This window comes from Henckelia pumila, chromosome 1 (genome assembly GCF_033568475.1).
Source record: "Henckelia pumila isolate YLH828 chromosome 1, ASM3356847v2, whole genome shotgun sequence".
NCBI lineage: Eukaryota > Viridiplantae > Streptophyta > Magnoliopsida > Lamiales > Gesneriaceae > Henckelia > Henckelia pumila.
In genome coordinates, this window is record NC_133120.1 from 90,761,457 (window position 1) to 90,785,626 (window position 24,170).

The window sequence follows — 24,170 nt, forward strand, 5'->3', positions numbered from 1 at the left end:
ACCATGGAAACGCCTTGAAAAAGGAATAGAGTTCATGGCAAAAGAAAAAGACTTGGAGGATTCAATAAGAATTCTACGAAATGGAAAACCAAGAGAATTGGATAAGGGACAATCCCTTAATCAGATTCGAGAACTCTGTTCACAGACAGAGGAAGAAGCAACAGTTGAAATTAGTAAGTCATGAACATGATTTACTAGAACGCATTGAAGAAGTAGAAAGGAGTAACCATACTCTACCTTCTGAGGCCTTAGGGAAACTAAAGGTAAATAGTCTTAATCAGATTACTGAGTTACAACGCAGTCTGTTAAAAATGGCGGGGCCATTTAGTAATCTCTTTAAAAAATGACAACAAGTCCTTTCTCCATATACATTTCGATAGGGATGTTATATGAACAATATAAGGCTGAGTATTTTGCAGCTTATATTGACTCGGGAGCAGGAATTTGTACAGCAAAAAGAGAAGTTTTCCCTGAAAAATGTGAAGAGGAATTGCCAAAAATTGCTGGACAAGATTTCTCTCGAAGAATTTTAATTCTTTGCAAAGGAATAAAACAAGCAGAGATCCTTATGGGAGGTGCAGGTCAAACACCTTGGTACAAGATAAAAACACCACCAATCTATTTCCATGATACAAGAGCTGATATCCTGTTAGGAAATAACTTCTTACAAATTTTTAAGAAGTACACACAAGACAATGAGTCAAGAAGACTTATGTTCACTACAATTTGTGATCATAAAATTATCGTTCAAAGACTCAAGGTTGCTTTTTATCGACAATTGTCGATAATATTTCGCAGCCAGCGTGGTGATAAAGGACAACTTTTTCACCCAAAAATGAAAGATCCAAGAAGGTTTGGAGAAACCATGTTAAAAATAACAACAGAACAAGAACTCCAAACAGAGGATATGGAGTTTCTCAAGGTAACTCTAAATCACAGAGATATAGAGTTAGAGAATAAAGTATCCCTTGAAGATGTCAAAAAGAGGCTCAAAGAAAGTTACAACGAGCATCCTTTGGCATGGTGGGATAGAAATCAACTCAAAGCCAGTCTTACTCTAAAGGAAGACAAAGAGTATGAATTCGTCAGATATAAGTCTATCCCGATGAACATAACATATCAAAGGGATATGAGAATGATTATCAAGGAACATTTGGACCTTGGTTTAATCAAAGAAGGAGTTTCACCATATAGCAGCCCAGGATTTCTGGTTAGAAATCATGGTGAAATAAAAAGAGGGAAACCCAGGCTAGTTATTAACTACCAAGGTATTAATAAAATCCTGGAGTTTGATGGATACTTCATACCGAGTAGAGAACACCTAATTAGCTGTGTACGAAATGCTAGAGTGTTCTCAAAATTTGATTGTAAGTCTGGATTTTACCAGATTCGAATGGAAGAAGGAAGTAAGAAATTCACAGCCTTCTCTACTCCACAAGGACACTATATTTTGGAAGTTATGCCTATGTGATTAGCTAATGCACCCCAGATATTTCAAAGAAAGATGGATAACCTTTTTAAAGATTATTTCAACTTTATGTTTGTTTATATTGATGACATTCTTATAGCATCAAAAAATATAGACGAACACGTTAAACACTTAGAGATTTTCTCTAAAATTTGTAAACAAGAAGGACTGGTTTTATCTGAAAAGAAAACAGTCATAGCAACAAGGAAAATTGAATTCCTAGGTATTGAGATTGATGAAACTGGAATAATTCTACAACCCCATATTGTGGAAAAGGTAAAGAATTTTCCAGATAAACTCAAAGATGTAAAACAACTCCAGAGTTTTCTTGGAGTAGTTAATTTTGCAGGGATGTTCATTAACAATCTAGCAATGTACAGAAAAGTATTCAGTCCTTTGTTAAAAAAGGATGTTAGGTTTATATGGATCGATGACCATACTAAAGGGGTAAACCAATTAAAAAAGATATGTAAGAATCTCCCAAAAATGGTTATACCCGTAGATGAAGATGATCTGGTATTATTTACGGATACCAGTGACGATTGGTGGGTAGCAGTCCTTACCAAGATCACTCCAGGTGGAGAAATATCATGCAGATACTGTAGCGGTCTTTTTTCAGAATCTGAGGCCATTAGATGACATATCAACGAGAAGGAATTTTATGCATTTAAAAGGGCTTTTGAAAAATGGCCATTATTTTTACTTGCTAAAAAATTCACTCTGAAGGTTGATAACACCCAGGTAAAAGCTTTCCTAAAAAATAAGATTGAATCTAAACCTGAGAAAGCTAGGTTATTGAGATGGCAAGCATTATGTCAAAATTATATTTTTGATATTGTTATTATTAAATCTCATGAAAATATTCTTGCAGATTTCTTAACAAGAGATGGAAGGCAGTGACGTGGATTCCATCATGAAAATGCAGAGGCATCTCAGGAAACACCTTGGGTTGCTTCAAAACGAGTTCAACCAGTTAGCCATTAATGCTGAAATGGCCGGCAGGTTACAACAAGCTGATCGGATCAAAGTATCTAATCTAATTACAGGATGTATGCTAGCTCAAACACAACTATGGGCTGCTATTCAAGGGCCAATTATGAAGGCTATAGAGAAACCATTGGTTTCTCATAAACAAGATATGCTAAAACCATTGATTTTACAAGAACAAGAAATACAACCACCGGTTGTGAAACAAGATGTTGAGGAATCTAAAACTCAAGAAACAAGTGCTAATCTATCATCAGCCTTTGATGATCTGGATGAAGCAACAATTGATGAGGATAACTCATCAAGTCAACCCTCCGCCTCTGGGGTAAAAGAGGAAGAGATCAATCTTAGGCCCAACACTGGCAAGGGCAAATCTAAGATTGATACTAATCCATCTATTATTTTTCCATTCCAGGTTTATCAACAAAGGTGGGAGAAATTGAATACAAGGAGTGAAATCAACCCGAACACTTGCAGGGTTGATGTTGCTGGAATATATCCAAGGGTTTGGCTAAAAAACAATGTCAATCCTAAAGATGTAAAACTCTGGTATGAATTTGGGGCTTTGGCCTCAGTTTATACAACATCACCAAGCTTTCCGGAGATATCACAGTTACCAAAATGGATCCAGGAAGCAGTCCAAGAAACATGGGCAAATAATGATCATTTGGCCAGAGGAGATGTGCTTGAGTTATACTTTTTCAGTGCAGCTCTAGAACCAACAGTGATAGGATCACACGAACCCTTTCATTTTATCAAGCTGAGGAGACCTGATATAAACAGTCATAAATTTATCAAAGATCCTAAAACTGAAGAAATACCCTTGGTGTCCACTTTCGGGGAAAATGAGATCTCAACCAGAAGGGCATGGGGTATTTGGGTCTGTCTTACTGAGATGGATAAAGTCAAGTTTCCATTCAAATTTTATCAGAATTCTGTGAATGGATTGTTCCTGTTAAACACAATGACAGGAAAAACTACAGCATTTGCGGAAGAACTCTTCGAAAAGAAGAGAAATCTTTTGTGGAACAACAAGCTGCCGGGGAGTAAAGAAACTCGCCGAAAATTCTGTCACATGGCTCATATTGGACGATGGTCAGAGAATATCTGCCCATAATGCCCAAATCAGAAGGAGCCAGAATTTGGAAAAACCTTTAGACCCCGAACGGATCGAAAGGATTTTTTCGAGACAATCAAAGGTGGACAAGGACCACCGAAGATGCGTTTTTACAGGTGCCTACTTCAAAAGCAAAAGATGCCCCGACAACAATAAATCAGACATATGAGGAGAATAAAGCCAAAAGAAAGTGGCAGACATGTGATTCCTCCACTAGTAAAAGATGTCATCAATAATGGCATAAAAAATTCAAGACAGCTGCCTCCTCCACTAGTAAAAGATGTCATCAATAATGGCATAAAGAAATACAAGACAGCTGTAAGATTCCCTGAAGTTTCTCGGTGAAACGAGTGGAACTACAACTATAAATACAGGCATTTGAGGAAGCTAAAAATATCGATCATTCCCTTCAGTTTTCTTACAAATAAATTGTTGTAATATTTCTCTCTCTTTGTATTAAGTTTTTTTTTATGTATTTCAAGAACAAGGCTACTATGAGTAGCTAAACAAGTTGTCTTCTCCTCTTCAAAGGAGTTGATTTATGTAATAATATTATGTCTGAATAAATTTCCTAAATCTTTCGTTCTTTCATGTTCATATTTTATAATTAAATTTATATATCATACGCCTTAAGGTAGAAAACGAATTAAAGCTGTGCTGAGTGTCGTTGAAGGAGGTTGTGCAGAAACCATCTGTTGCGACTGCGTGGTTGGAAAGTGAGGAGCACTTCGTAAAACTCGGCAGGTATGACCCGAAGACATTATGGCCAAAAATGTATTTAAATTTAATTCATCTTACGGAAGCATGTTGGACCCTAATCTGGAGTATATCGGCTAGAAACCTTGCGTAACTAATAGTCTTGTATGGCCGGGACTGGTTCGATAGGTATAACAAAGCCACGTACAAAGGATTAGTTTTAATTATATTTTAATTCAAATATGGGGACCACTAGGGAATGAAAATAAAGAAAGGGGTGGGTAGAGTCGTAGAGAGTTAAGTTAAAGAGAAGTTTGGTAGTGAGGAGTTTAAAATAATTTGCCCTTAATTTTAACTATCAAATCCAATTTCTAAATAACTTTACCTAAACACTAAAATTGAATTCTAAATCCAAGAATTTCAAATCTCATTTTTAACTCTTTCAAACGAATTATTCTATGCTACACTTGAAATACTTTTCCTCTCATAATGCGATCAAATATCAACCAATAAATCATCAATACATATGTTAATTTCCATAACAATATACTAGGCTCACGTGATATAATCCAACCACAGTGTTCGAATTTATTTCCAAACAAAAACAACAATAAAATCGATTTTTGCATCTCCTGCAGGCTGCAGCTGAAACCTGCAAGCAAACCAGAAATACTAAAAAGGAAAAAGGGAAAAAGAAGCAGCTTACAAGAAACGCATTCCGGTGTACGATATATATGATCAAGAAATTTGAAAATCATAATCTTTGAGCAACAAATCGAAAAATGCAGAAGCAACTCTGTCACAAGCTTCTTTCTAAAATCTCTAGAAATGCCAGCAGCGACTCAATTTCCCAAAATCCCTTCATATCATCCATATTGAAAAGCAACGGTAACCCAACATTGCACCAGCAATCGTTTTCTCGGTCTCAATTATGGAAAACACCCGATCTCAATGGAGTAACAGGGGGGATTCGAAATGGGTTTTTATCAAGCCCAGTTCTTTGTAGGAGGATTTTCTCAAGTACCCTTTTGAAGGGGCAAAGCAAAGGTCTTGTCAATGGTACGGTTTGGATTCCTCCGAGAAGATGTTTTCATTCGTTTGATTCCCAGTACGGTGGCTGGTAATATTCCTTGCACTTTCTTTACTTCACTTGGCATATACGTGCGTTCGTTGGTTCTTTGTTCTTTCATTTCTTCATCTTCTTTATCGGTTACCATTTGCCACGGAGGCGAGTATGCTGGAAATAGTAATGTAAGACATGCTGTTTCCTATCTCGATGTTTTAAATGTTTTCAGAGTTCCCGACCATGTGAGCATAAATGAAAAATGAATGTGTGGTATATACATTTTATTCATGATTCATTGTTGAAGAAAAAAATGAATTCGTGATTTTTGGTGGTGGTTCATTGATTTGTAGTGGATGACAAGCCTAACTACCCCGAAGGTAGCCACTGAAAGAGTGATTAACTTAGTTAAATCAATCATTAAGCCCTGCATCTTCTTTCCACCTTCCTCATAACAAAGTTAGATCTTTGTTTTATTGCTAATTGAGTTGCAGAGATTAGTTTCAAGGAATCAATAAGCTTGCTGTCTGTCAACATGGTAAATTTCTTTAGGCGTACATTTGACTTGAAAATATTTCACAGAATGTGGTCTATTATTTCTTCTTATCAGTGAATGGGCAAACATAAAGTCCCCTTCTTCCACTGAAAATTGTCGAAATTGGTTAATTGCCAACCAACCTGATCTTTAATTCCATGGACGAGATCATATACAGTTGCACGCGATGAGGCCACATTTATAAAAATAATGTATCCCCATGTCGGAAGATGAAGAAATTCTATTCAATGGTTGTTGGCATGGTTTCACCCTAAACTTGTGATGGAATAGTATGCTCTGTTCGCTGTCCCATGTTCATCCCAATATCGCGTAATAAATATTCTGACTTATTTAGATAAATGAATTTCTTGGATTCCGAAAATAATTATTTGTTTTGTTTGAGTATATGGATGTGGTATATCTGGTTAATGGTTCTCGAACCTTAGGTTCTACTGTTCTACTATAAATTTGAGATAACAAAATACAAGACATAATTCCGGGACTTCATGCATCCTGAACTGCTGCTTGTTCTTGAATATGTGACTTTTTAACTTCAATTATGTATAAATTGTTGATTTATAGTTGATTTGATTCACCTCACACGAGGTCATGTGTTAATATTGGGTCTGAGAGCATGCACTGCACGTATATCTAATGATGTCCTGAAGGACAAAGCTATCCAATTGAAAGTAGATCGCAGAGTTACCAAAACACCATTCTCGCGTTCTGACAAAAAAAACTAAGCAGTTTCATGCCTTTTTTTTAGTGTTCAACCATAGGTAGTATAGTTGAGTGCTTTCTGATCTCTCTCAGCCCGTTCTTTTTGAAACAAATTCCTGGAACATCTGTTCCTAAATTTTTTTATTACTTAATTTTGAAGCTTTTAAGTGAATTATTCATGGCGATCCATGAAGTCTCACTATGCAAAACACCTGAACTCACTCCATTCCTTGAGAATTCAGACTTTGAGAAGTGAGAGAAATACAAATGTAAGAAAACCGTGCTGCTTTTCATTTTTTTAGGAAATCAGCTTTTAGAAGGCTCACAACTGATGGAGTTGTGATAGGCTTGATCATAACAAATGTCGCTGTTTTTATGTTATGGAGAATTGCAAGCCCTCAGTTCATGTTGAAGAATTTCATGGTGAGCCTTTGCAACGCGAATTTGACAGAAAGTCGTATAGCACTTAAGACAAATATATTAGAACCTGCCTCGTTTTTTTTTGCTCAGATATCAGTTGACAATTTTACAAGTGGCCGGTTGCACACATTGGTAACGTCTGCATTCAGTCATAGAGACACGTGGCATCTCATTTCTAATATGGTTGGCCTCTACTTCTTTGGATCGAGTGTAAGATAAATGGTTTCTATACTTTTCTTTCAATTTTTTACTTATATATCCCTGTGTCTGTACATTTGGTGGAATATTTTGGTAAAAAAGGAGTTGGGATCCATTTATTTATATATGCATGATTACAACGTCGGGTTTATTATATTGGCGTCCGTTTATATGTGATTTTGTGTGAAGACCTGTCATGATTTTTCTTTATTGCCCAGATTGGAAGAAATTTTGGACCTGAATATTTGATGAAGTTGTATCTCTCTGGAGCACTTGCTGGCTCGATCTTTTATTTGGTATATAATGCCTTCATAGCTCCGTTATACCAGGTAAATATTCTGATTCCCCTGTCAAAAGAAGAATGCCTTAAAAGTTGCATTTTTAAATTTTAATTCTTTCGTAACTGCAGATTAATGTACAAGGTTGTTTCTTCTCGGTTTCTTTTTCGAATCACATTGTCGCAATGGATAGTGACAGTCTAATGCTTGTTTGTATTTGGTCCTCGTGTTTTTTCTAATTTAAACTGCAATTATATGGTTGTGTTACACATTTTGTTTGTCTAGTAGTAGATTTTCTTCTTATCTTACTTTCTAAACATTTGCGCAAAGTGATCATAAAACCGCTGTATGTCCATTCTCTACTAGCTTTTGGCATTTCTTTGGTTATTATGAAATACTGTATCATCAAGAGTCGAATCATGCCAAGAAAATGGTATTCATACATAGCGAATGAAACTTCAATATACCATGTTTTATGGGTATTGATTGTCATTTCTTACTTTGCTATGTGCAGAGAAGCCAAATGTCAGGTATCGACCCTTCAAAAGTTCCAGGATTGGTAAGCATCACCTAGTCTATTTTGATGGGTTTTTCTTTAAAATGTACCTAATTATGTAGTAATGTTCTATATATGTTGTCAGTGAAGGAGGATCTCCAGTTAACACAAAGCACTTATCAATGAAATTATAGCTTCCTAAGTTCCTAGCTTTATCTTGGTCTTGCCTTTTAACTATTGCTTTTAATTAGATTTGGTTCTTATGATTATTTACAAAAGGAAAATAGCAAATTTCACTCACGACTCGCATCCGAAATTTTACGGCCACCAACAAACGCATCTTGCCCCATTCAAGTTTGTGATATTTCCCTCATGGGCAAAGATCCTTTTTCCAAAACACATTGCTTAATGAAGTTATCCCCCTCAAAGACTTGTCTATATTGCACTTTACCATTCAAGGAGGGCATGTGTTGCCTCCTAGAAGTTCATCAAATGCAGCACCGTACGATGACATGAGGTGGGAGATTTATGAACCTTCCCATTTTTAAAGCTTGGAAGAGCTCCAGAAAGAAGTTTAAGGGGAGATCTATGAACCCTTGGCTATTTATAGCCGAAGGAGAGACGTTTGCTCACTATTCCTATTATAGTTCAAGGATGAAATCCACCAAGAAAAGAGTTGCTTTTTTATTATTTCCCTTAGAAATGCTTGAACTTCAACTCGTTTCCTATTTTCTGCAAGTTTTTCATGATTTAACAGTGCCATATTTCTTTTTTCTTTTTCTTCTGTGTGTGTGTGTGTTCTGATTATTCTGCCTATGCTTTTAGGGCGCTAGTGGTGCAGTAAATGCGATAATGCTGCTTGATATATTTCTCTATCCGAGAAAGACACTATATATTGATTTCATTATACCTGTTCCAGCTGTTTTACTGGTAATCTTACACTTGTCTTTCTGCACAAGTAATATTAGTAGCTGTATAAAGTAAATTGTTTGATTCACTTCACTCTTTATAGGGAATCTTTCTCATTGGCCAAGATATGTTGAGAATACTAGAGGTATGTTCTATTGAATCTTTTATGGAAATGCTTGATGGTGTTTCCACTATGCATTCTATGTTCTTTCAATAAAGCTCATAACTACTGATAACCGCAGTTTGAAAATTGTATGTTAGATGAGCATTGCTATTCTAACTCTCGTTCAGCTATTTAACCTATATGTTCTTCCTATTTCGTTGCAAATCTCAGTTGCCATTTGAGTTATTTTAGCGTTACTTTTTAGAAATGAGAAGTTCACGCCAGCTTTAACTTTTTTCAGGGAGATCGCCAAATCTCTGGATCTGCTCATTTAGGTGGGGCTACGGTCGCAGCCATAGCATGGGCTCGTAGTAGGAGGGGGCGTTTCGGACGCTTCTTCTAAGTTGGCACCTCAAATTGCATTCATTAAATTTGTCGCCTTTGAGCTTTCGTTCCATCGACCTTTCCACATCTATTTGGACCAAGGGGGTTTATGACAGCTTTTAGTCTATTTGAAAGACATATCATCTGAAACCCTTTGTTTTTAGCTCTTTTGCTTCAGCCTTAATGATATATAACGCATTAGTATGATAGTATCCAATGATATACAGATACTGTTAAAATATAATTTTACTATTTATACGAATTCAAAATGAACGTAGTGTTGAATACAGCTGCATGATATTAAAAAAATATTAATTATAAGAATGGGATATAATGTCCGAGCAAGGAATCGAGCTGCTTGTCGTAGTTTTGATACAACCGAACATCGGGTTTATCTTGGTTGGCTGAATATGGTCTTTTTACAATTAAAAAGTTCGACATAATAAATTCACACAGAATTACGCTTCACTTGAAAGTGAACGCTAATTCATAGAAAATTAGTGTAATTTGAATTACAGTGACTGAATCACAAAAGTGCCCTACAGTGCACAACCCCATTATTTGAATTTTGAAGGCATTAGTTGGAGCCACCTCCGAAAAGGTATCCCAGGGAAGAACCACCACCAGGGGCAGCATGGACTTTAGTCGACGGTCGATCCTGTCACAAGAAAAACGTCCCTCATTCATATCATGTGAATCAAAATCTAGCAGCATATAATCATGCATAGTGGTGGGATGTTCTACTACATTGATGCCCATACTGAAAAGGGCTCACAGTTGGCCCATCAATATCAAATTCAAGAATCAATTTTACACTAATCACCACCAAAATGTCATGGACATCATGTAGTAGAACATCCACCAATTGCATATGTGCATGAAAACTAACCAAAACATAAAGACTCCATGGTACAACAACACTTCAAAGATAACAACAATAATTACCGTGAGGAAGTTGCCACAGTTCTGGCCATCAGCTCGGTGGTAGTTGTTCATTCGGCTTCCAGGGACAACAGCCGGAATCTGCTTTGCAGCAGCAGCTGGTGGTGGTGCAGCAGCTAGAACCTTCTCTTGTACATGACTAACCACGGTAGACGCGTTCTGAGGAGAAGCTTCCACTGTGCTGTTTGTAGAAGATTTTGGAGCAGGGGCTCCACCATCTCCAAAAAGATACCCCAATGAACTCTGCCCCCCACCGCTACTAACTCCTCGACCCATTATTTCTTCAATACAACTTCTGCGTGTAAAAACAAAATCAGTTCAAATCATCTATCTCGATATAAGTATACTGCAATTGCAATAAATAGAACAGATTTAAAATAAACATTGGTCTTGATCATAATCGATGTAGAAAAAAGTATACAGTATTTTACATTTGCTTATCCTAGAAGACATGTCCAGCTCCCGGAAAAATCAGTCAATTTCATTTCTATTGTTAGGATTTCTAACAGCCACCATGTGTTTACATGAACAAAAGTTTCGCACTTGTATTTTATTTGAGAAGAATAAACAATGTGTCAAATTATATGCTGGTGGTAAATATTTTGTGGCTTCCAAATTCTGGGGTACTAAATTTGTGATTACAATATCATACTGAACCTTTCGAGGGAAAATAAAATCTCATGTTGTAAAAAAAATTCGATTCATCAAAAGAAAATTACACGATGTAACAGAAAATATTGAGTAGGAATAATAATACATGGTATCAAATAGATTTGCTTCAATTTCTTCTGGTTTATTTCAAAATCTGGAGTTAGTGTTAGAGATCTGCTAATATTTCTTACATCAAATTTACTAGCCACAAAAAGATTTTTCCAACACATGACAAGTTGATCAACAAAATATAAACCTAACCATTAGATATTACCGAGAACAAAAAAAACATCATCAGATCAAACAAAAACAAAATCCAAATAACATGATGTGATAAAAAGAAGACCAGATCTAAGTGATCGGGATGAAAATCATAAAGATTTGAGTAATGCCGCTAGCGAATTCGTTAGCACAAAACAGTGGATCTGGAAACAGTGAAAGCAATACAATTTGTTCCCCGAATGAAAATGCAGAGAGAATGAAAAGTAGCTGGACCTGAGTTGTCAAATCACTGAAATTTCTCGCTGTTTATGTGTGATTCGTGAATGAGTGAAACATATATATACACACACTACCCCGAGAGACTTGTGAATGCTGATTACTCTTTGTTTAAATCCGTGGTATTGCTTGTTACCGTTATTTAATGAAAAGGCTTTTTCAATTTAAAATTACCGTTGAGGCTTTTCAAATTAAAATAAAATTTTTGTCGGTGTTTTGTACGGCTGGTTCAGTTCTGGTATTTTTGTACAAGATTTTTTTTTTAAAAAAAAAATTATTATTGGAACAAAACGGTGCATGTTTCGTTATGGTTTTTCATAAGAGCACGTTTCTTGCCGTCTTGCGGTCTCACATTGAGGCGGATTACCTTCGGTCTTTGTTCACATTTACGATAAAAACAATGTTTTATCATGAAAATAATGATTTACATGGGCCGTATGACAGATACTTTAAAATATAAATTAAATAATAATATGATAATGAAAAGAACTATTTTGTTTAGAGGTGTGCTGCTGAAGAAGATAAGAACTTGAACATTGATTAAATTATATGAACATGCTAATTATACTTCAAGAGACCGCGTTTAATTAAATTATATGAACACGCTAATTATATAATTATAGTTTGATTGAATTATTTTATAATAATCATCATCATTATGACAAAAGGAAGCAGCAAAATGAACAGAGATACTTCAGACGGCCTCAAAAACATAATATAATAAATGACAAAACATATAAATGTCTCGGCGATTCATAATGGGGTCTCTCTCCATCTAACATTAAAGACAACAAAAGTCCACAAAACAGAGCCAAAATCCAAAGCATCACAATTTGCTGGGTAAGGGTGTACTTAGAAAAGTGAAGTTCCTTTCCCTTTCTTGTCTCCACCAATCTCAAAGTGCTTGCACCTCTGCAAATGTCGTACATTATATAAGGTCTCCAACAGAATAAAAAAAGATGTCAACATTTCATGTGGTTGTGTTACTTGTGTAGGCATTAATACTTCCCATTCAAGGGAGGGGGGTTGGGGGGGGGGGGGGGGTATGGCTGGTCAAAACACCCTCCCTCTCCCCCAAATTGGCAAATCGTACTGAAAAATAAAAATAAAAAAAGGCTCAATTCGAACAGAACGAAAATGTAGCTATGAAAGTTAACCTTGATAGGATGCTGGGAAACGTGTTTGCAACCTTGACATTGAAGCCTCAACACAATTTTCTTGGTTGTTTTTGCCTGATCAACAAAGAATACTTGAGCTACATTCATCCAAAAAAGTAAAGAGTATTTGATCTCAAAAATGCAAAATATTGAGTAGATCGTCTAACAGCACATTCATCATTTCCACTAGTTTAAGTAGGTCAAACATTAACACCTTCTTGTGGAAGACAGGCTTGGTCTGCCCACCATAACCTGACTGCTTTCGATCATAACGCCGCTTCCCCTGAGCAGCTAAGCTATCTTTTCCCTTCTTGTACTGGGTAACCTTATGCAAGGTGTGCTTTTTGCACTCCTTCGATTTGCAGAAAGTCTTCTTGGTCTTGGGTACGTTCACCTGAAATTCAAAATCAGACACAACTCCATGATAATAAAACTTAATAAACTAAGCATTGACATATTATAGGTTGATTTACTGAACTAGGAAACATGTAAAAAATGAACTACATAAGCCACAAATCATGACTTCGAAATTCCCAAATCACGAAGAAGCAAAACTGTACATCAAGAGAAAATAAGGTAAAGCCGGTGCGATAAACAATGACAAACAATCCAATACATAACAAGTGCAATTTGGGTAAAGAACAATTAGTAAATGAGTCCAATCCGAGTCAATGAATGATATCAAGCGTGCTAAGAAATATAGACTTCAATCAAGTAAAAAAGAAAAACATAAGCATGCCATGGATTAGTAATTCATTGCCAGCAACAATCAAAAGTTCGACAAAATCATTCCAATTCATAATTCTAACACATTGTGCAAAATCATAATCCCGCATTCTCGTTAAATCGTGAAAGTAACGAATTTCTTCAACCAAGCCAGTTAATTTTCTAATCAAATTTGGACAAAGCAAGGAAAACTAAGTCAATATCAGCTCTTTTCACGAGGAAAAAAACTCAAAAACAGAATCCAATAACCTCTATAACAACATGCCACATGATAATAAACAGATCTTATAGCTCAATAAATGTTGGGAGTATGAATGCCAGAGAAAAGAACCAGCTCAAACTCAGAAAAAGTCATATTTTACAGCGTAATCTATTATTCACGAACTAATAAAAATCCACCAAAACATTAAACTGAACCGCTCCCGTGGGGAAAAACATGAATTTCAATAATAAACCACCATATCGGAAATCCATTTAAATCCGAATTAAAGCTAAAGGAAGAGAATTTACCATGGCTGAAGGCAAAGAATGGACTTGAATATCGGCCGAAGGACTTCTGAAAACCCTAGCTCACGAAGAAGATAGCCCGATTTATAGCATCGCATAGGCATTGTGTTATTGTTCAAATTCGAAAGCCCGTTAAACAAAACTGGGCCTTTTCAATTCTCGGGCTTATTAAAATAACAGACCCAAAAGTCTTGTCTAGTTGGGCTCATCATACATATGAAAACATTATATAAACTAGTACCGTGACCACTATGCGGGATTGCGGGTGCATACGTAAAAAAATAAAAATAAAATAATAATAATAATAATAATAATAATAGTAGTAGTAAGAAAAATATAAATATATATATACATTAATTTTATATGATCACACTTTTTATAAAAAAATTTAAATTTAAGACGATATGATTATTGAATTTCGATTAAATTATACTGATAAATTCATGATATAAAAACGACGGCACCAAAGTTTCTTATATTATAATATAGTATAGATACAGTAAACCGACCATGATCCCGTCCAAGCCACACTGTACCAATTCGTGATACTTGCATATTTTTATGGAGTACAATAATTTATATTGTCGTTATATTTTATTTTATAACAAATAATTTATTTCTCACCTAAATATAAATTTCGTTACTGAAGATTATATGTAAAAAAAGAGTATGAAATAAATCATACAAATGATTAATTGTCACAATTGAATAAAATATTAAGGTTGTTTGTTTGAATATAATGGTGTTAAATTGAAAGATCCACTGGTTCATTTCAATTCTTGTATCCTGCAAAAACATTTTTTCTATTAATTTTTCCCTTTGATTGATAGTTTGATAATCAAAATTTAATTTGCTCAATTGACAATAATGCCTTTTGAGCATTCAAAACTACAGGAGAGCCCTGCCTCGCTTTCTCTACAAGTTGTCTTATCAACAACCTCTCCATCTCCTCCTCACCACCGCCTTCAACCGCATCTCTACTGTCACACACAACATCATCCATAACATCAAGATTTTTCACACTTCCAAGATTTAGTTCCGTTTCTATGCATCCGTTAGAACATTCCAAGTAGACGTTTGAGGCGTTATCTCGAACCATATCCACGTCTTTCGTCATGTTATCTTGATTGCCGTTTCTCTCCTCAAACGGAAAAGGAATATCTTCATCATCAGACTCAGATACCTTCATTAACTCCTCGTATGCTTCGGTATATGGAACCAAAGTTTCCCCCGACAAATTTAAAATAACAGACTTTTGCTCGTCCTCAGGAACCGGGCTATCATGACTGGAAGACGTTCCAATTATATCATTCCTCTGGCTGTTTGCAAGTGCTGCCTCGAGTTCAACCACACGTTCTTCGAGTCTTGATTGAATGACTTCATGTAGCCGCAAGCTTAGTTCTCTGGGGGAGATTGGATACTGGGCCGAGGGAGGGGATCTCCCCTGTCTATTTGTATATAGTCGAGCGTCCTTCTTCGCATCAAACAAATCAGCTCTCAACTCCCACTCGGTAACATCTGAGACAAAATCTGGATCAAGCTGCAATGTAGCCATCTAGAGCATGTCAAATACATACGTCCTAATACCAAACAAATTTACTTGACGTGCTGATTTTATATGCCATTTCTGCTGTCAATTGTTATGGTGGAGGCAAAAAATGTCAGTGTCACATGAATGAATAGTCACATAGCGCAGGGTTTTCTCCCCCAGCACAAGCATAATCAGCGGTGGTGCTAACATATAGGTGGGCTCCTCAATCCATCGATAAATAATTATTTTGAATTCGGAAGTAAAAAAATATCTAATGGATATAAGAATCTATCGTAATAATTGGGTCGATATTTCATTTTTTAACACCACAAAATTCAACATTTGGAAGGAATAAAGATCATAGCGATTTAAGTTCGTTGCAACTCCAAAAAAAATGAAGTCAGCAGTCTCAAAAGAAGCTTATTTTAATTTTTCATTTCTACACATAAACAACAAACTCGTCAACAACGGATCACTATGCATATACTTAATACTACATACCCAATCAACGATGCCAAGCAATCCAACTGTAAATATGCATCTTCCCATCGAAAAATGGACCTTCCGAAAATATAGACATCTCTATAAACTGTCTATTGAAAATTTACAGCAGCATATTGTATTAACATATAACATGAAAAGGTGCTGCCCAATAGGTACTTGAATGGGACCAATTTAGGATAATTTTTAGCTTAATGTTTCCATACTGTAATGATAATAGGACGTGATTATCCAAGAATCCCACATTAATTTAACGATTATTGACATCCAAGAAAGAAAGATGCGATCATGGACTTACTATGCTTACCTCAGTTACATTGGGCAGTTTTGCTTCAAATCTAGTCAAGTTCATATTTGATTCCAGCCTCTCCAGTTCAGCTTCGAGCTCTGCTTCGATTTTACTCAATGATTCCTCAGCCATTTGATCACAGGAATTGTCTTGAGATTCATAATCCTCCACAGCAAGCTCTTTCACAGTCAACGAATCCTTCATTTCAAGTTCCTCTTGCAAATCTTGAACCAGGTTCTCCTTCTGCCTCAACAACTTATCCAATTTTTCCATTTCTCTTTTATTTTTCAAAAAAGACGAGACCATTCCCATTGTTAGTCCAAGATAAAAAAGAAGAGTCCCATCAGATGATCCTGATAAAAATCGAAGATAAATCATCAACATCATAGCTGAACTCTTATCCTGCGACAATATCCAATTTATACTGCATTCCGCAATGAAAAATTTCCTAATAATCAAGTATGAGAAGAAAGAAATAATTATGATGTAACCATTTTTAATACAAACTTGTAAAGATAGTTTCTGAACAAGTTCACATTTGATTGATAACTTATGACTTTTCTTTCGAAATAAAATGTTTCAATTTTACGAAGAACACGAAAGCATAGATTAAAGCTTTTGTTTACACAGATGGAAAAACCATGACATTCATCTAACACTGAATAGCGCATTACATAGTTTACAGTTCACAAGATGCAGCAGTATTGTATTTCTATTCTCCACATAAAAACATAGATTTAAATGGATTTGAAATTGGGACAGCAAAAAGAAAATTAAGAATGTAGCCATGAAACTGATGGGTCATTACTTCCTCTCCATATGAGACATTAAAAGCACAAAGTAAAATAGAAAGCATTTAATTCTTTAAATATTAAAATATCGAATGGTCGAGGTTGCTCATATGCCTAGAGGAAAAATGAATCACGTGAATGACATATTACCACCTTGTGCAATCTTCTGATTTCCATTCATCATTGTGCTAGAGTTGTTCCTCCTTGGAGTATGTTTTTTTTCAGTTCTGCCTTTGGTGCTCCCCTGTAACTCCATGGGTACAGCTTTCGGCAATCTTGGAACTCCTAGCACATCATTATTCTCTTCTGATTGTGTTTTCTTGAGCAACTTACATCTCCAAGCTGCATAGCAAGATGCACGGGGTTCTCTGCTGATTAATGAGCTTTCATCAGTCACATGAAAAGGCCGCGTTGTCGGTTGGTTTGATAGATTGACAGAGCTCACACTTTCTTCAATCTCAGCACGTTCCTCGAGTAACTGAGCAATAAGACAACTTTCAAGAGATGTACGAGGTTTTATGAATTGACTGTTGATTTGTCTACTCCTAATGCTACGTTTATTTCTTCTAAAATCATAAGAAAACCCCACTTCTATACTAGAAGGTTGAGGCGAAGAATCATCGGTGTCGTCAATGAATACTCTGCCTCCACAATCCCCTTCCATGTCGCTTAAAACTATGGTTGAAGAACTTGCATCCTCTGCCAAAGTTTCACTTTGAAATTCATCAGTTGAAACCATTTCTGGACCGAGAGCATCCTGACAAGCCGATTCTTTTTCTGTACAATCATATTCACCTAAATTTTCACTTGATAGCACTCTGTACAATTTATGCATATTATCCTGAATCTTTGGCAGAACTGCCGGTACCTCTTGTTTGAGAACATTAAGGTTTTTTTTAGAAGTCAACAATTTGTGTTTATCATGATTAATATTCTTCAGACGCTGAGCTAAATAGCCGGCACCAGCAGCAGCAGCAAAAAACCAAACATCCATGTTTACTAGTTTTTCCTCTTCAGTTTTAATCCAGTTCTCGAAAACAAGTTCGTTCTTTCAGATTTAAGTATCACCCTCAATAGAAATGCCAACAAATAGAGTTACCAAACCAATTAACCAATGCCCAATAAATGCCTTCGTCGAGGATCGAAAGAAATGTATGTTTAAAAATTTATCTTAAAGTCTTCACGTAAAATCTCAGAGAAACAGTCAACATAGCCGCTCCCCGCTTCCAAATCCAAATCGATAGAACAGCTCGGGATTCAAGTTTAAAAATATGAACACAAATTCAGATTCGTACAAAAGGGTATCCAAATTCCAACATCAAAATCAGGAAAGAATAATATTACCACACAAACATATCCGCCTTTAACCTTTCATCAATCAATTAGAACCGATTCTCAGAATCCCTAAATACTTTGAGTGCATGAAGAAAATGCAATTGCCAGCAATATAGCAGACTTCCTTAGCTGCAAGACTCATCAAAAAGGGCAAAAAAAAAAAAAAAGAATCGATTTCCCAGAAAGACTCGAGCTTTTCTTTGTTTTTCACGATCTTTAATAAAATCTAACTAAAGGCACATGCGAACTGCAAAACCCAACAAGGGAAGGGCCCATTTTCTCACCAAACTCACCAAACCGAAAATGCGACAGTGTAATAGGCAAGTGTGGAGCTGCGAGCCTCCGATTGATGTGTAAAGGGCAAAATGAAAAGGATTGGCCCAAAGAATGCATAAATTTTATTAATTATGTGAAGGATCAATATCTTTAAAAAAAAAAAAAAAAAAAAACCCCTTTGTAGGTTCTAGCGAGGCATGCCACGTGATACGTTACGATACGAGGACGAGGGCAAATCAAAGGACCCAAGCTCACAAAACGACGACGGACCAGGAGAAATTTTGGTGAGCTATTTTGTAATTTTCTTCTTTTTTTTTTCCCTCTCTTTCTAAATCATCAAGAAAATTATATTTTTTCTGTCCCAATTAAACAAACTAACTATTTTTTCACACATATTATGAAAAATCAATAAGTGAACAAATTTTTGTATAAACTTCTTATTTTATTTTTATTAATGTATTTAAAAAATAATTATACAATTTTTCAATATATAATTAATATGGATATATATTATCAGTAAAGGAATGTAAATTATAATATCTGTTTATATATTTGGGACAAACAAAAAAAGAAACGTAGTCTATATAGTTGGAACAGAAAGAATATATATCTCGTTGGTATATTAATTATGGTACTTCACATTTTTTAAAACCTTGCTTTTAATATCTTAAAAATATAATTAAAAAATATGTTATGACCAATAACATCATTTTTAAGAATTGATATATTTAAACTTTGGGAAAATTGCAAATTTAGTCATGTATGTTTGTCACTTTGCGATTTCGGTCCTCTATGTTTTCACATTTCAGTTTTAGTCATGCATGTTCTGATTTTTGGCAATTTTGGTCCTTTTTATTCGAAAATGTTTACGTGGCACTGTACACGTCAGCTCCACATCAGCACTGAATTGGTGCCACGTCAGCGCCACGTCGAAAAAAAGACTAAAATTGCCAAAAAAATAAAGATAGCGGACTAAAACTGAAATGTAAAAAAATAGAGGACCAAAATCGCAAAGTGACAAATATATAGGACTAAATTTACAATTTTCCCTTAAACTTTTATAGACGGTAAAAAAAATTTGGGAAAATGTTAGAAGTAAACTATAACTATTTTCGGTCTCCAAATATGAAATTCAAAAACAATAATTAAAGTGTTTGAATTTTAAAATTTTAAAATATTAATGTAATTATTGTAAACTTTTTTATGCATTCTACATAATATTTTAGGAAAATAACATAACATTTCATTTTTTTTAAAAAAAGATTTTCTATATATTTATTTAGGTAAAAAAACCAAAATTTAATATCTGAAAAAGAAATAGAGTTATTATAAGAAAATACATTTGATAACCCTATGATTGGTTAAAATCAGTGGGTCTCATGTGGGGTACACTGATTTCAACTAATCAAAATTCGTGCCGTGTGGATGCCATCGACTTAACCGTGAATGACTTGTAGTTTATTTGATATTAAACTTTAAACGAAGTTTCAAATTTGAGATACAATTAAAACATTTTTTTTCTCAACTCTCTCTACATATAAAATATATATATATATATTTGAGTAGTAAAATTTGTAAATTCCTTAAAATTTTATTTAACAATGTTATTTTTTTTAAAAAAAAAAATTAATGTAGACCAGTGGGATGTGCCTACGTGATGGGAGCACGCACGCCGACGATCAACTTGTAGAATTATTAATGTACATCGTCATGAAGATTGATCCAGCAATATATAAATATTTCCACTTCGCAAAAAAGATAACTTTATGTAAAGAAGAGATCTTGACGTTAGAAAATTTACAATATTTATAAATCGCAAATAAAAAAACCTAATCAAATATCATCTTTACCAGTTTATTTGAACCTTTTGAAGCACCGCCACGGTTTATATGCTTAAAAAGACCTTTATTAACCATGTGGCAGTGTTATTCATTAATTTGTAATTAACATTAAAGCTAGCAACGAATTATTATTTTTTATCTTCTTATCAGGTCCATAAAGATAGAGAAACTGCTTTACAATAGATATCCATCTCTCTATATATATACATCCCCTGTTAATTATTTGACGCAGAAAATGGCTTCAAATATGCACTCCAAGCATCATGCCATCATGATTTCAGTCCCATACCAAGGCCACATTACACCATTTCTGAATCTCGCCCTCCAGATTGCTTCTGCTGGCTTTGCTATAACTTTCGTCCACACCGAGCATATTCACCACACATTGTCAAGAGTCCACAAAGATCAACTCGATTTATTCTCAAAAGCACGAGAAGCCGGGCTCGACATATGTTACAAGACGATCAGCGACGGATTTCCGCTCGAATTCGATCGTACTCTCCACTTAGAGGAGTACTGGGAGTCCATGTTTGTCAGTTTCCCGTCTATTGCCGACCAGTTCGTGGGGGAGATGATACGGTCTGATCCGCACTCGGTCCATTTCTTGGTGACCGATACTACGTTTTCTTGGACTGCGAATGTCGCCACTAAGTACAATCTTGTGAATGTTTCGTTCTGGACCGAGCCGGCCCTCGTTTTCTCTTTGGGGTATCACATAGATCTTCTTCAAGAAAATGGTCACTATCCCGCAAAAGGTACGCATTCTTCCTTTCGAAACTTACATTTTGCTTGCTAGCTAGCTAGCTGATTTTATGAACTATTAATTAATATTAGCTGGTGTTTAATTAATTTCTGTCTGGCAGATGATACGGAGGAGCTGATAAGTTACGTGCCCGGAGTTGATTCAATAAGCACAAAGGACTTGATGCCGTACTTGAAGGAATCTGAATCGAGAACTTTGGTACACAGGGGAATGGTGTCGGCATTTAAGGAAGTGAAGAGGGCAGATTTTATCTTATACAACACAGTGCAAGAACTAGAATCTGACACGTTATCTTCTCTGAATCAAGAGAACCAGACAAATTATGCGATCGGGCCGATTAATTTCATGAAAAATGGCACTTCAATGATCACGGCCGTGCCCAAGAGTTTGTGGGCCGAATCAGACTGCAACCAGTGGCTGGAAACGAAGCGTCCAGGCTCAGTTGTTTACGTCTCCTTCGGCAGTCTCGTAAAAATCAGCAAGCGGGTTGTTGAAGAAATAGCATATGGGATCCTCCTCAGTGAAGTGAACTTCATATGGGTTTTTCGAGAAGATCACGAAATTTTACCCCGCGGATTCGAGGACGCATTGAGCAACGTCGATAGAGGGTTGATTGTTCCATGGTGTGACCAAATCACGGTGCTTTCGAATCCGGCTGTTGGCGGGTTTTTGACGCATTGTGGTTGGAATTCGATACTGGAGAGCATCTGGTGTGGGGTTCCCATGATTTGTTATCCCATAGCATTCGATCAACCAACCAACAGGAAACTAGTGGTTGATGACTGGAGGATCGGGACTAATCTTTGTGATGGATTAGTCTCGGTTCAAAGGGAAGCTGTTGCGGAAAAGATCGGTGGCTTCATCAACGGAGGCGTTGCAGGGGACTTGAGGAATGAGATTACTAGCTTGATGGAAAAGCTGCATAACGCCGTCGAAATCGATGGATCTTCGAACCGGAATCTCGATAAATTTATCAGTGATTTGAAGAAGAAACTAATGTCATGGGAGTAGAAGTACTCGTAAGTTGTGTAAAACAAGGAGAAACCATTGAATATGGAGATAAATGATTCTTTCTTTTAGAGTTGAGTCTCAATCTTTGCTACTTTTCTTCATTTGGCACTTTGGAAAAATGATACTAAGAGCATGTGGATCCAATAAGATAAAAGAAGCTAAAAAATTAATGCCCATGATATCTTGTCTGAAATCCCTCGTGCTATTAACTTTATCATGAGCAATGCATGTCTTTTTCTCGACTTTGGCACATGTAATAAGAAAAAAGGTGTCGCAATTAAGCTTTAAAAAATAAAAAATTATTGCCCATTATCTCTATCTTAGCGTCGAATTCACCAAATGCCTGTGGAAACCGATGCTCAGAAGTCAGATGCTGGCTGCTGGTTCTTTTTCTTTTTTATTATAACTTATAAGTTATAAGGGCATCCGTAATGAGAGGTTTATAAAAATATAAACCTCTCATTATAAACCTCACCCCATTGTAAGGGTGGGGTTTATAATTTTTTCTATAAACCGGTCCAAAATCTTGGGACCGGTTTATCTTTTTTTTTTTTAACTTTAGTTGTAGGCGCAGGAGGGGGAGTGCACTGCACTCCCCATGTTGGGACGCGCGTGTATTTACACGCGCGCGTCAGGAAGCAGGTGGCGGGACCTGCTGCCTTTTTTTATTTTTATTTTATATTTTTCTTTTTTCTGATTTTTGTTTTTTTTTTTGCTTTTTTTTTTTGTTTTGGTATAAATTTGGGTACTTTTTATTTCGTATTTTGTTTTTTATTTCACCATTTTATGTAATATTATTTTCTTAGTTTATATAATTTAATTTTCATTAAACTACATTTTAAATTATCCAAACTAGTCGATAAATACTTATTTTTTATAGTTTTTTAGTTTATTTTGGTTAAATTATTAATATCATAAAAATTAAAGTAATAAATTTAAATATTATTTTTTTTAATTGAAGATATATGAATTAAGAAAATATGGTAAATTAAATTACAAATAAAAAAAATGAAATTTAGAATTAAAATAAGAGAATTGAAAGTGGGGCCCATAAAAAGTTGTTGAAGAGATTTATGATAACGGAAAAAGGTTTTAAAAATGTGTGAGGTTTTTAACTTTTGATGTGGCAGTATGGCAGGGCATAAACCTTTACGACAGATTTATGATTACGGATGCCCTAACTATAATTTATGGGTAATGTTGATTGGATTTGGACATAGTGGATGGACTCATCGTAGCGGGATTTAGGACTATACATCGTCCACGATTATCACGGACTATGTAAGGTAATTTCAAACGAAAGTCAAATATAAGATATTTTATTTACAACTGTATATCTTTATTTTTTGAAAAAAAAAAAACAAAATATATGTGCATTGTTGCATAAGGATGTGCATGGGTATTTTCTTTAAAGGATCATTCGTATAAAAAAAAAAAGTGTTCGTGACCTTTAAAAATAATGTTTTATTAACCAATTTATATACTTATCATTTGTAATGTGTGGCGAAGTGTTATGTGGGGAAACTACGTTTTTTTATTTGTAACAACGAGAAAATATTAGATTTATTTATTTAAAACAAAAATACTCAATACATTAATCGTGAAGGTTGTAAAATAGTTTCTTTATGTTATTACTGTTTATGATTTAGGTATAACAATAACAACAACAATAGAGTAACACTCTTGTGAGATGGTTTCTGTAGTGACCCTTACCCGGATCACCTACTAAACAGAACTTAGGCATGCAATTAACTTAATAAAACAGATATCAGAATAAAACTGCGGAAACCAATAACATTATACAATCCCAAGTAAAGGAATCTGTAATTATCCAATAATATACAACCAAATCGAATAGCTGTATAAACCCAAACAACAGTAATAAAACCTAAGCGAAGCTCCAGCCGGCCAACCACTGACTAGCCTCTCCTGGATCCACCCTCCTCGTCCAATCGCAAACCTGCCCCATGGAATAGG

General features: G+C 35.4%; 5 protein-coding genes across 7 annotated transcripts; 2 read left to right on the forward strand and 3 right to left on the reverse strand.

Moving 5' to 3' along the window:
- The first annotated feature begins 4,883 nt into the window (after positions 1-4,883).
- Positions 4,884-9,613, forward strand: LOC140878711 (RHOMBOID-like protein 12, mitochondrial). Its single transcript, XM_073282326.1, has 8 exons — positions 4,884-5,388; positions 6,889-7,009; positions 7,097-7,216; positions 7,423-7,533; positions 7,997-8,041; positions 8,804-8,908; positions 8,991-9,032; positions 9,292-9,613. Exons 1-8 carry the CDS (start codon positions 5,051-5,053, stop codon positions 9,391-9,393), a joined length of 984 nt encoding a protein of 327 aa, XP_073138427.1. The 5' UTR covers positions 4,884-5,050; the 3' UTR covers positions 9,394-9,613.
- A 97-nt stretch (positions 9,614-9,710) lies between these two features.
- Positions 9,711-11,562, reverse strand: LOC140878717 (protein SPIRAL1-like 3). Of its 2 annotated transcripts, none has more exons than XM_073282333.1 (3): positions 11,463-11,562; positions 10,320-10,611; positions 9,711-10,032 (listed from the first exon to the last, which is right to left on the reverse strand). In XM_073282333.1, the coding sequence occupies exons 2-3, from the start codon at positions 10,590-10,592 to the stop codon at positions 9,952-9,954; spliced, it is 354 nt and encodes a 117-aa protein (XP_073138434.1). In that variant the 5' UTR covers positions 10,593-10,611; positions 11,463-11,562; the 3' UTR covers positions 9,711-9,951. The 2 variants fall into 2 exon arrangements, with proteins under 2 accessions (XP_073138434.1, XP_073138438.1); XM_073282337.1 differs by lacking the exon at positions 11,463-11,562 and adding an exon at positions 11,314-11,424.
- Positions 11,563-12,155: 593 nt separating this feature from the next.
- Positions 12,156-13,946, reverse strand: LOC140875327 (large ribosomal subunit protein eL42). Its single transcript, XM_073278991.1, has 4 exons — positions 13,859-13,946; positions 12,837-13,016; positions 12,623-12,697; positions 12,156-12,377 (listed from the first exon to the last, which is right to left on the reverse strand). Exons 1-4 carry the CDS (start codon positions 13,859-13,861, stop codon positions 12,318-12,320), a joined length of 318 nt encoding a protein of 105 aa, XP_073135092.1. The 5' UTR covers positions 13,862-13,946; the 3' UTR covers positions 12,156-12,317.
- Positions 13,947-14,650: 704 nt separating this feature from the next.
- On the reverse strand, positions 14,651-18,635 carry LOC140875239 (uncharacterized). 2 transcript variants are annotated; one of them, XM_073278875.1, is made up of 4 exons: positions 17,557-18,635; positions 17,121-17,445; positions 16,195-16,529; positions 14,651-15,395 (listed from the first exon to the last, which is right to left on the reverse strand). In XM_073278875.1, the coding sequence occupies exons 1-4, from the start codon at positions 17,959-17,961 to the stop codon at positions 14,694-14,696; spliced, it is 1,767 nt and encodes a 588-aa protein (XP_073134976.1). In that variant the 5' UTR covers positions 17,962-18,635; the 3' UTR covers positions 14,651-14,693. The 2 variants fall into 2 exon arrangements, with proteins under 2 accessions (XP_073134976.1, XP_073134975.1); XM_073278874.1 differs by having other exon boundaries at positions 17,121-18,635.
- Positions 18,636-20,556: 1,921 nt separating this feature from the next.
- Positions 20,557-22,340, forward strand: LOC140875290 (UDP-glycosyltransferase 86A1-like). The gene is made up of 2 exons (XM_073278945.1): positions 20,557-21,174; positions 21,283-22,340. Exons 1-2 carry the CDS (start codon positions 20,655-20,657, stop codon positions 22,191-22,193), a joined length of 1,431 nt encoding a protein of 476 aa, XP_073135046.1. The 5' UTR covers positions 20,557-20,654; the 3' UTR covers positions 22,194-22,340.
- Positions 22,341-24,170: the final 1,830 nt, after the last annotated feature.

Bases quoted from the DNA above. Each gene is read 5' to 3' on its own strand.
- LOC140878711 (XM_073282326.1), top strand. From the start codon at position 5,051: ATGCAGAAGCAACTCTGTCACAAGCTTCTTTCTAAAATCTCTAGAAAT. The intron at 5,389-6,888 runs GTAATATTCCTT...TCATTTTTTTAG, and splicing joins GATTCCCAGTACGGTGGCTG to GAAATCAGCTTTTAGAAGGC. The intron at 8,909-8,990 runs GTAATCTTACAC...CACTCTTTATAG, and splicing joins CTGTTCCAGCTGTTTTACTG to GGAATCTTTCTCATTGGCCA.
- LOC140878717 (XM_073282333.1), bottom strand. From the start codon at position 10,592: ATGGGTCGAGGAGTTAGTAGCGGTGGGGGGCAGAGTTCATTGGGGTAT. The intron at 10,033-10,319 runs GTAATTATTGTT...TTCTTGTGACAG, and splicing joins ACTGTGGCAACTTCCTCACG to GATCGACCGTCGACTAAAGT.
- LOC140875327 (XM_073278991.1), bottom strand. The intron at 12,698-12,836 runs GTGTTAATGTTT...TTTGTTGATCAG, and splicing joins AGCCTGTCTTCCACAAGAAG to GCAAAAACAACCAAGAAAAT. The intron at 12,378-12,622 runs GTTAACTTTCAT...CGACATTTGCAG, and splicing joins TTTCCCAGCATCCTATCAAG to AGGTGCAAGCACTTTGAGAT.
- LOC140875239 (XM_073278874.1), bottom strand. From the start codon at position 17,961: ATGGATGTTTGGTTTTTTGCTGCTGCTGCTGGTGCCGGCTATTTAGCT. The intron at 16,530-17,120 runs GTGGTAATATGT...GATTTTTATCAG, and splicing joins AAATCAGAAGATTGCACAAG to GATCATCTGATGGGACTCTT. The intron at 15,396-16,194 runs GTAAGCATAGTA...GCTACATTGCAG, and splicing joins AACTGCCCAATGTAACTGAG to CTTGATCCAGATTTTGTCTC.
- LOC140875290 (XM_073278945.1), top strand. From the start codon at position 20,655: ATGGCTTCAAATATGCACTCCAAGCATCATGCCATCATGATTTCAGTC. The intron at 21,175-21,282 runs GTACGCATTCTT...TCTGTCTGGCAG, and splicing joins TGGTCACTATCCCGCAAAAG to ATGATACGGAGGAGCTGATA.